This window comes from Thunnus albacares, chromosome 21 (assembly GCF_914725855.1).
Source record: "Thunnus albacares chromosome 21, fThuAlb1.1, whole genome shotgun sequence".
NCBI lineage: Eukaryota > Metazoa > Chordata > Actinopteri > Scombriformes > Scombridae > Thunnus > Thunnus albacares.
In genome coordinates this window covers 9,910,877-9,921,366 of record NC_058126.1, presented here as the reverse complement: position 1 = coordinate 9,921,366, position 10,490 = coordinate 9,910,877, and the positions used below count along the sequence as shown (strand labels likewise).

The window sequence follows — 10,490 nt, the reverse complement described above, 5'->3', positions numbered from 1 at the left end:
TTCTACATTCTGGGGTTTAATAAGATCAGAGGAAAAGGGAAAAATATATAAAGAAAAACAGTGGAGGGGAGTGAAGGGGGGGGCTCTGTGGAACAGCAAACAATCAAACAACGCGGAAGTAAAGTTGATGTCAACAAAACACAAGGCTTAATAATAATAATAAAGCAATTTATTTGCCAAATAAGAATGCCTATACAGTATATACAGTACATACGACAGTCTGAATACTACCAGGGAAATGCTTGGCAAAACAAAAGTAGATTGACTCTCAGACTGCATGGAAAGTGAACAATCATAACTGTATTCTGTAACACGCAATGATATAACGAGGGATTCCTGACCCCTCTGAGCAATTAAATATACACATTGCATTACCTATATAAAACAACAATAATCTGTACACCATTTTATGTAAAATACAATTGCACAACCCAACAAGTCCCACAATATTTCTATTATTTGAATTCAAGCAAGGTCTTGCTGCTTAATCTTGATAAAATAACATAAAATAGTGTATTTTGGCAACTCCACTACCACTCGACAGACGTTTCATTCTTGCCACTGAGGAGGAGAAGTTCTCCTGTGTCGTTTTCCCTTGTTTACCAGTAAACACATGAAATTGGTTAAAACACCTGCAGATGTGATGATGCAAAACTATGAGAACTGTTGAAAAGGTCGGAAGACGTACAGGTATTTACACTGATGGATGAACATTTGGGAGGTGCATGGCTTTCTTTACAGTGTGCGTTGTAATGGGGTGCAGGTCGACGTGAAGAAGACCTCGTTGCGCTTATTGAAAGTTCAGTCTGTCGGGAGAACCTCTGAAACCAAAACCACATTCAGGTCCTCTCTCCTCTCTCCTCTCCGGCACTTATCACTCAGCGGTCTCCTCTTCAGCAAAGTTCGAACATGGAGGTCGGGCTTTACCTTCCCTTTCTCACAGAGTTCACTCCTGCTCCTCCTCCTCCTCCTGGAGTTCCTCGATGGCGTCCATTTGAGTCCTGGAGCACACCTCGCTCATCGGGGCGGAGTCCTCGCCCTCCACCACCAGCTCATTGGACATCTCGCTGTTTTTCTGCAAAGACAGCAGTCAAGAAAGAAATGTAAAAAAAAAACAAAAAACACATATATTCTCTAAAACTCAGAGAGAAAAAGGAGAACTCGCACTGCCAAAAACTGCAGCTGAGACCTTTGTTGCATTAATCTAATTCTTGATAAACTGCAAAGCGTAAGAACGTCGTATAACTGTGTGAATAATCCAGTTCTCACGTGAATATTTACAGAGCTGAACTCAATAACCTCATTTAGATTATTAGCAGCAACCTAATACATACTGGAAACACAAATTAGAAGATTTTGAAGACTTGGTTATGATTTTGATTAAATTTCAAAATGGAGAAACAATATCTGAAAAAGAGCATTGAGAGCTTCCAAAAAGGTGTACTCAAAGAGCAGGAGGTACGAAGATACAACATTTGACTTTTTTTTAGACCCTAAATTGAGCAGCTAATTGGATAAAAACAGCAGATGGTGCAGCACAAAACCTCCCCTTGATCAAACATGAGTTAATTATAAGATGTGGAGAATGTTGAAATTGTTGGAAGACACGACTTTTAATCAACCCTCTTATTCAAAATAAGAAACAAATTTGACCAAACTGGCAGCTGATGCCAACTCGTGTCATTTTTGGGACAGTTAAAAATTGTTATCTTGAGCTGTGAAATCCTGCTCTTTAATATAATATTCTGGATGAAGCTTTCATAATAGAAAGATAGTGATGCTTGAGCACAAGGCTCCTGACTGCTGGTAACAAGCACGTTATGAATAATTCTTGGACCTGAAACATTCAACGAGTCTTTGAACGAACATGTTTCTGAAAGGAATTCAGAAAAACTCAAACTGGAAACTTAATTAACTGTTAAAGCTATAGTAGCTGTACTGTGTGACGCCAAAAACACCCTTTTTAGATACTTAATAGAATAAGGTTGCATTACTCTGTAAATTAAAATCACATGTAAATACCAAAACCAACAGTGCCTTAGTTGTCTGACTTCCCTACCCCGACTGTGGCACTCGGTCCCAAGACCACTGGTTTCTACTAAGACATAAGTCTTAAAAGGGCTCACAAATATAAGGTCTGACTTTTTTAAAATGCTCAATAATTTCTTACAACAGCTGTAGTTTTTAAGTAAACATCACTCAAACATGAAATACAGCATATGTTGAGGACTATTTTCAGCAGCGGATTAACACATTTGGTGCATTAGTGAGTTTTTTACTGCAGCGGGATGGTGTGCAGTATGTGGGATCCACTCAAAACAAATTGTGTTTTTAATAAGCTCCATGGCACAGAGGAGTAATATATCAGGCTTTGGATACACAGACAATACTTGTCAGTAGGATTAGTTTATTGTCGGTTTTCGTCTTTTCTTGGGATTTGTTGACTAGAAGAAAAATAGAGAACATCACCAGATTTATCATCAAATAAAATTTAGTGCTTAAAACAAACACAAATGCAATTCACACAAAAACATAACACAGCTGTTCAGATATAAACCTGTGTTAAATTAATTTTTTTTTTCTTGCATCTATTTATAGATGGATTATTTTCTAATACGCCTCTTTTCAAACTAAACAATGATCACAATGAAGAGACACAGCTGGTTCAGAGTGGCTGGTGATGAGAATTGCATGAAGCACAAAATAAGGCGTGTGTGTGTGTTTTCAATGACCTCAAGCCAGGTGTTCTCACCTGTTGTCGATAAACATAGCAGGCTGCTATGGCAACCATTGTCGACTCCCCTATGAAACCGGCCAGGAGGGATCCAACCCCGAGTGTGGCCCCGTGAACCCTGAAATACAAAAGGATTATATCAAGTTGCCGCTGCTTTTAAATCTAATTATATTATAGTTTTACAAATGTAGACGTGTATTGGTTTTCTAATCCTTCTTTGTGAGTGTTGTGTTACCAGAATCAAACACAGCACAGTATTAAATAACACAGTCGGTCTGAGTCACAGCGCTGACCTTTGTGACCCTGACAGTGTTCTCTGAAGTGTTGACTTACCCCATATAAGGCAGCACAACTAGACTGGTGATGAGGACAATGATGCGGAGAACTGAGCTGGGGGCCAGCACAAAGGTCTTTTTGAGGGTCATGAGCCATCCAGTCAAATGAGCCCGAACAGTCACTGGAAACACACACACACACACACACACACACAAAGTAGAAAGATCACCCCACTGGTCTGAGCTACGTCTCTGTTAAAGCCACAACAGGAAGGAAAAACACAGCTGGACACTGATGCTGCACAAACAAACAAACAAAAAAAACAACAACATTCATACACATGCGTCTTACCTGGCAAAGGAAAAAAGGAGAAAATTCGGAGCGGGACCACACACAGCTCGGCGAAAGCGTAATCCACTCCAATGACATCAACCAGGATCTTCTCTGATGCGTGAGGAGTCCAAAACACCACAAAGCAAAGCTGGACACAAAATGAACAAAAGCAAATTAATTTTTTTTTTTTTTGCGTTCGCTGCACCACAATGGAGTCGGCCCCGGCACGCCTCATTAGATTTCATTAGTTCATTAACTCAAGAGGGGGGTTTGGGTTTGAATGTGGCTCTTTGAAGCTCACATAAAAACAAGCGGGCGAGCGCATGACGGACAATGTTATTGTTTCGAGAAGCAGTTGCCGAGGCACGTGCGACATTACCGAAACATCTCAACGCTATTATGGTGTGATGATACGAACATTAAGGAGTGTTACACACACACACACACGCATGAGCCTGTCTGATCTGAACATGAATACGTCAATTTATTTAAAATTATTGCACGTGGAGCCCACTGAGCCACATTTTGAAGTAAGAGAAAAGACACAAGATGATGGTGCTGCGTTATTTTTAGCCCAAAAATCGCCCAAAGAAATTCTCTTGCAATTAAGTAATTAACATTCCACCACCTATTTTTCTATATGTAGGAGGAAATGATGAATTTCCCTGAAGCCTGTGATGTGGTTTTGGTGGTTTGTGATCCTCTGAGCCGACGTTTAGGGATAGATTACTTGTAACTGATGATTTTATTTAGTATGGACCCATCATCTATCATTATTTTAGTAAGATGGAGGCACATAATAATTAAATTGAATGGCTCGAGTGAAACCACAGTCTCCCCTGACTCCGATGTGGTTTCCCTTAAATAAGGGGAGACATCCACACTCACAACATCCTCATCATGGTCTGGTTTCATAAGCTGGTACAGAATAATTCTTTCCCACATCAACTTTTGCAATCACTTCGTCTGCTTCCTCGTCTGTTTTTCGTTCCGTTGTCTTTCCTCCATCTGTAATCAGAACAAGTCCTGGCATGAGGGCTGTCAGCTCTGGGTTTTCAACACTGCTGCAGGCCATACCTATCAGCCTGTTGTGCTGCGCCGAGCACACACCCTCACATACATGTTTACAGCTTTGGGATTCCACATCTGGTGTGCCATTCTCCTCCTCCTCCTCCTCCTCCTTCTCCTAAAAAGACCCAACCTTGGCCACAAACTTCCTGTTTTTCTTATTCAGGCTGTTAAGACATCTAACTAGGACAAAGGCTCCGTTTTACTTAACAGACGTTCACTTTCAATGCTGAATAGAAGGCAAATATAATGAGAGAGACTAGATTAAAGAGTGATATTGCTGTTAGCCTGCTGGTATCCAAATATTTTGGAGTTTTTGTGTCCATAAAGTGGCTGCAGCACTCATTACTTAGCAGAAAAGTACACCTGTGAGGAGCTTTTGGTATGCGTTAACTGATATGTTTTATGTGAATGCCTATTTTATTAAGCTCTTAAAGCTTGGATGGGAGTGTTAGCGGGGAACAAAAGCCCCTCAGCCTCTTCACAAATTCCACCCTAATGTGTCTCCCTCTCTCTCTCTCTCTCCCTGCCTGCAACCTGAAACCACGACAGGATGGCAAAGGAAAAGTACATTCAGTACGCCCGCGACTAAGTGGTGAACCCCCATCACGTTGCACAGTGTACAGCAGTAACAGCATGATTAAATCTCTAAAACATGAGCTTGTTTACAGATTTTTAAAATTTTTTTAGCCCTTGTTTTTCAGAAAGCACTCAGGTTCAGAGATGATTTAGTGGGAGATCATTGACAGAATTGCCTCTGGCAAGGTTTGTAAAAACTATGTCAACCTGTTTCTGCATAACACTGGACCGGTTCTGCCAGTTCTGGAGCTGAACCCTGACTTAGAAACACTTTTATCTTCCATCTATGACACAGCTGGGTTTTGAAAAAAGGTAAACATAATGAAACACAGACTATGTTATGTGTTTTTCAAATGTTCTGTGCGTTGGTGGTGATGTGTTTTTAACTTTTTATTGTATGTTCCAAAGTATCCAATATTATCAGGCACAGAAATAGATTTGCAAAAACAAGTCATGTTGCAATTCCTGGCCTAAATTTATGAGTGTCTGTGGTATAACTGGGCATTTTTAGTTCAACTGTGAAACAAAATGACTTGCCTCAGACATGAGGTTGTTGCAGGACACCACAGTATGACAACTGACACCTGCTGTAGGAGAATGTGAATGAAGGACACCTGAGGTTGTAAATAAATACAGTACAGGAGTGGGAATGCCTGCTCTGAAAATGAATCCTGAAACACTATGCTTGCTGTTTCAACTACCAAGGTGAGTCTAGTTGTTTGAACGATACCTGAAAACCAATATTATTTTTTAGTTAGTGAAGCTCATCTATTCGAACTTGATTCCAGACCCAAGTTTGTTTCCCCACAGACCACAAAACCCAACTTTCTTTCTTTCTAAGCTAATACCTGCCATATCCTGAGAGGATTACCAGTAAAATAATATGACTGATCTTACCGTAAGCGACAGAGCCAGACAGCAGAATGTAAACTTTTTAATATTCGTCTTGGTGACTGGGCTACCAGCGTTCAGCTTGTTGCTGGGATTGTTCTGTCAGAGAGAGAACAATATTAGTGGCATAAACAAATCCTTCTACAATAATCTGTCACCACTACAGCAAACACAAGTATGGGAGTCTGGTTTACCTTGTCAAAGGCAGGGTACACTGCTCTCAGTTCGGTTAACCAACCGTAGGGCATGTGACCCACAGGGTATGTGGCTGTGAGCACAGCCACGGCCTGGAATGACAAAGACACAGCAGCGATAAGTCATCAGCACGCTCACCCCCCCCCCCTCCCACTTTAATGTCCAAAATACCACACGCGACACACACAGCTATATTAATGACAGGTGTGTCCCTAACTTTCCCATCAGCGTGCGGTTTTTCACAAGTTTACCATTGGATAACAGCCTTGAGCTTGTTATTGTGTCCCAAACAACAACAGGCGGTGTCAGGCTTTACGCAGGAACAGTAGGGCCATGTAGGAATGTTTTCACTCAGTGTAATCATGCCCTGAGTTCCACATGAACATGGTGAATCACCCAAACCACTGGCAGCCAGTGTTGTCAATGATTTCCAGTTCATTCTGGTAAACAGCTTTGTATTGTCTCTAGTAGTTAGGGTCTCTGTAAGCCAGAAAGCTCCAGAGGGAGTTTGTTAGCATCTGGCATTTCATCTGCAATAACTTGAGGGGAAAATTAGTCCACTGGCTTCACGTAGCTGTAAAGTCTCTTAATGATACCGTATATCAAACAACAGTCTATAATACCAGTATTACTACTAGGTGATATAAATTTACTCATGCGAACCAGATTAAAGAAGAAAATAAAACTTTATTTCTTCCAACTCATATTTGACATAATCACAGTCAGAAATGCTGAGGAAAAACAGAACAGTTATGGATGAGAAATTAAATTAAAAAACACCCACCTCTGTGGCATCACTGGTCCCCTTGAGGTCGCGAGACACAAAGAGGTTGACGATGGGTCGACTGATGCGCTGAGTAGCCAGGATGAGGGCCAGAGGCCACCAGAAACTCAGCATCTTTTTGATGGTGGCATCGCCCTGCAGGGATCAAGACGGACCCGATAAATCAGTCTTGTGTTAGAAAACAAATGCTTAATTCTTATTTTACTGTTATAAAAAAATCCAACAAACACTACTGTCCCTTTGCTTCAGGCAGCTTAAGAAGTTAGGTTGCGCATAAAAAAGTGGAAGTACAAACCTCTCATTCATTTATGTCCTAATTTCCTTCCTCGTTCTTTATGGAAAATTGTGACAAAAACTAAAACAAAGGGCACACAAAGGGAACTTACACCCACATCAAGTCCACTGGAGTCTGGAATAGTGTCATGAATGTTACAGTAGTAACCCAACCCGACAATGCTAAAACGGACCAAGGCACCCATATACAGGGAAAGGATTGGGATGAGTAGAGGCTCCACACACTCCAGATTGCTGTGGAGGAGAATGGCCACGAACACAATCTGCAGGAGAGAAACAGCACCTATTAACACTTAAAACGCTACCAAACATGCTTCAAACGTCCAATTTCACAATAAAACTCTTCTGCATTGGATTAAAAATCAAGCTCTCGTTACCTGGGCCACAACATCAGAGATGGAGGCTGAGCCGACTATGACGCTGTACTTGTGCTTGAGGAGAATCCCTGCATGAATCCATGCCTGTAAAACAGAACAATGGACAGAGACATTAGCCCTAAGACACCGAGCTCTACACCAAAAACAAAAGCTCTATTTTGAGCATTTTTCTCAACCACAGCTGGATGACGGGCTATATAAAAGAAGTGAGGTGCACTTTAAAGGCTGGGGATGCTCCATCACTTGGAAAAAGCACTTACAGGGGATTAAACATCATAAATTTATAGGTCAGGTGTGTTTAAATCTATCTCTTGCATGATAAAATAACCACGCTGTACTGTATACTCACCATCGCATCCAACAAAGGGAAAGCAGCCAGGTATAAGAAAGCCTTTCTTGTCTTGTGTCCCACAGAGTCATCCACATGGTGGAGCTTATTAATGATGTAGTACCCTAAATCTGTGTACGCTACAGAAGAAAAAAAAAGGAAACCACAGGTGAGTAGAGAGTGAGGTGATATTGTTTTGAACAGCAGCGATTATGACATTCCCCACAAAGAAAGCCTGACAAGTTTAGTTTTGCCACAAATACAAAAACTTCCCTTTTACAGGACGCGGTTTAAGCGCAGCGTGTCATTATCGTGTGTGCACAAACAACCCTTAAACACACACCTATCAAGATATGAAGGACAAACGCGATGACCCCGGCCGCCACCATGCAGAACACAGCCTTTCTCCGGTCTCTCTTGCTGTTGACAAACACCAAGCCCACATTCTTGAAGTCGCTCATGGGCCCGGTGAAGAACTTCATCAGGGAGTAGGCCAAGCCGTAGCTGGCCAGCATTTCAACTGCATCCTCTTTGACTGTGGCTATGCCCCTGTTGAGGGCCTGGAAGACATGTCACAGGGTGGAAAAGGAGAGGTGAAAGAGGAAGAAGAGGGGAGGGGGTAGGAGAAGTTCAACCACATGACCATGACTTAGCCTGAACTTTATCTCTGACCAGAAGGCAATTGCTGATACTCCACCAAAGTCCTCAACGGTCACGAGTGCGTTAAAAGAATGAATATGTGCTTTACAGTCACAATAAAAAAAACAGATCTTTGACCAGTGCAAAAGCAGTTCATGTCTGGACAGGAAACACCCACATCCCTAAAAACAGCATTATTTCCATTCAGTTTTACAGTCAGAACAACTACTATGGCTGCTCTTCTCCTTTGCAGAACTGTGTGCTATTTATACCAACCAACAGAGCCATTACATAAGCTTAATCCTAACATCTCAAAGCCTCAATGTGTTGTTTTTTTTTTTTTTTTAAACTCTCACACTATCAGCCCAGTGTCCCCTGGGTAAAGGCAGCAGCCACTGAGATCACACGTTTGGCTGAGAAAAGACAGGAAACCTCCCAGCGGAAAAAAAAAGACAATGGAAGAAAATACAGCATAAATGTTGTTTAACGTGTGTGCATGATCCACCATAATCTCCAACCGGGCCTGGATTAAGATTTACCGATTCATGATAATGACACAAATCACAGGCAGGTACAGTATGTTGCCTGCCCGGGACAAGCTGGGTGATAAATAACACTGAAATCCGCAAGGGCTCAGTCAGTGCATTTGGCAAAACATCTCAGAATAAACAAGGGCCTTTCCTCTCCTCTTCTCCTCTTCCTAAGTAATATATAAGGAAAAACCACTAATGATTATCTTCCCAGCTTCACAGCTAAGCTAGCTCTAGCTACAACACACGCCAGCCTTTTTTTTTTTTTTTTTTTTTTTTTGGCTGACGAAACAAGCTCGAAATATTCCGTGTCGGTGTTTTTTTTCTGGACGTCTGAAAGCTCAAACATTGATGCACGGCAGCGGCAGCGGCGGTTGACACGCCGAAAACATAATGCTGTCAGCGGCGGAATAATAACCGTTAAAAGCCGTTAGCCGCTGCTAGCAAAGACAGCCGCAGTCTTGAGCTTGTTTCTGTTGTTATTGACGTATCACAAGGATAACACAGCACCGAGCAAACACAAAAAGAAAACACCCAGAAACGTTACCTGTTCTCCGAGGTCGATGGCAACATTGGTGATAGCCAAAGGCACCAGAAAGCGGATGAGAGGCCAGTAAGGACTGAGAGATGGAAACTCCACCATAGTACAAGCCGGGATGACAGAGCGAGGGGCATCTGCCTCGGTCACAAAATCAGAGATTACCCGGCTAGAAGGCAGTCAGAGCACCTGTGTTTCTAGCGAGAATGGGAGCTAGTATGTGGGGCAGCGGCAGGAGCCGAGGCGCTCCTGACCTGTAGCGGCTGCGCTTCACAATGCTTCGGTGCTGCGGAGCGGAGGCGAAGGTCAACGGAAATTTCAGACCGGCGCATCTTCCTCGCAAATCATCATCAAGGGGGAGGGGGAGACGCAAGGTGACAGCAAACAGCGCCGAGTTTGAGCGAGGAGGAGTCTCACGTTACCGTCGCTAGAGGTTGTTTATTTAAAAAAAAAAAAAAAAAAAAAACGATAATCCGGGGGCTGGTTAGGTTGTAGCTCCGCATTTGACTGCGCCTGTGCGCCTGTGCTTGGCGGTCCGGATACCCTCCACCTTCCGCGGGGCTGGAACCCACCGCTCCCCGGCATCCTGGTGTTACACCATATTTAGTGACCCATCAGATTCAGTGCCCTGAAGTGTTTGGAAGAAGTACTCAAACCCTTTACTTAAGTAAAAGTCGCAATACCACAATGTAAAAATACTTAATTACAAGTAAAAATACTAGTTAAAGTACTAAAGTAAAAGCACAGCTCGATTTTCTGCAATATTAGTACTTTTACTTTAGTATTTTGAGTACATTTAGCTGGTAATACTTCTATACTTTCACTACTACTACTTTCACTTAAGTAGGATTTTAAATCCAGGGTTTTTACTTGTAGTGAAGTATTTTTACATTGCGGTACTAATACTTTTACTTAAGTAAAGGA

The 10,490-nt window shown here is 42.1% G+C and overlaps 1 protein-coding gene across 1 annotated transcript; it reads right to left on the bottom strand.

Moving 5' to 3' along the window:
• Window positions 1-151: 151 nt before the first annotated feature.
• Window positions 152-10,140, bottom strand: ankha (ANKH inorganic pyrophosphate transport regulator a). Its single transcript, XM_044339409.1, has 12 exons — window positions 9,576-10,140; window positions 8,203-8,419; window positions 7,881-7,999; window positions 7,532-7,615; window positions 7,247-7,417; window positions 6,861-6,995; window positions 6,076-6,168; window positions 5,888-5,980; window positions 3,362-3,491; window positions 3,068-3,191; window positions 2,753-2,852; window positions 152-1,075 (listed from the first exon to the last, which is right to left on the bottom strand). The coding sequence occupies exons 1-12, from the start codon at window positions 9,669-9,671 to the stop codon at window positions 947-949; spliced, it is 1,491 nt and encodes a 496-aa protein (XP_044195344.1). The 5' UTR covers window positions 9,672-10,140; the 3' UTR covers window positions 152-946.
• Between the last annotated feature and the right edge of the window lie 350 nt (window positions 10,141-10,490).

What these genes read in the sequence shown, in the direction of transcription:
- ankha (XM_044339409.1), bottom strand. Translation starts at nt 9,671, where the DNA reads ATGGTGGAGTTTCCATCTCTCAGTCCTTACTGGCCTCTCATCCGCTTT. An exon ending in TCTCTGATGTTGTGGCCCAG is followed by an intron (nt 7,418 to 7,531) that starts GTAACGAGAGCT and finishes TCTCTCCTGCAG; the next exon opens with ATTGTGTTCGTGGCCATTCT. An exon ending in GTCTGGCTCTGTCGCTTACG is followed by an intron (nt 3,492 to 5,887) that starts GTAAGATCAGTC and finishes TTTTGTGTCCAG; the next exon opens with CTTTGCTTTGTGGTGTTTTG.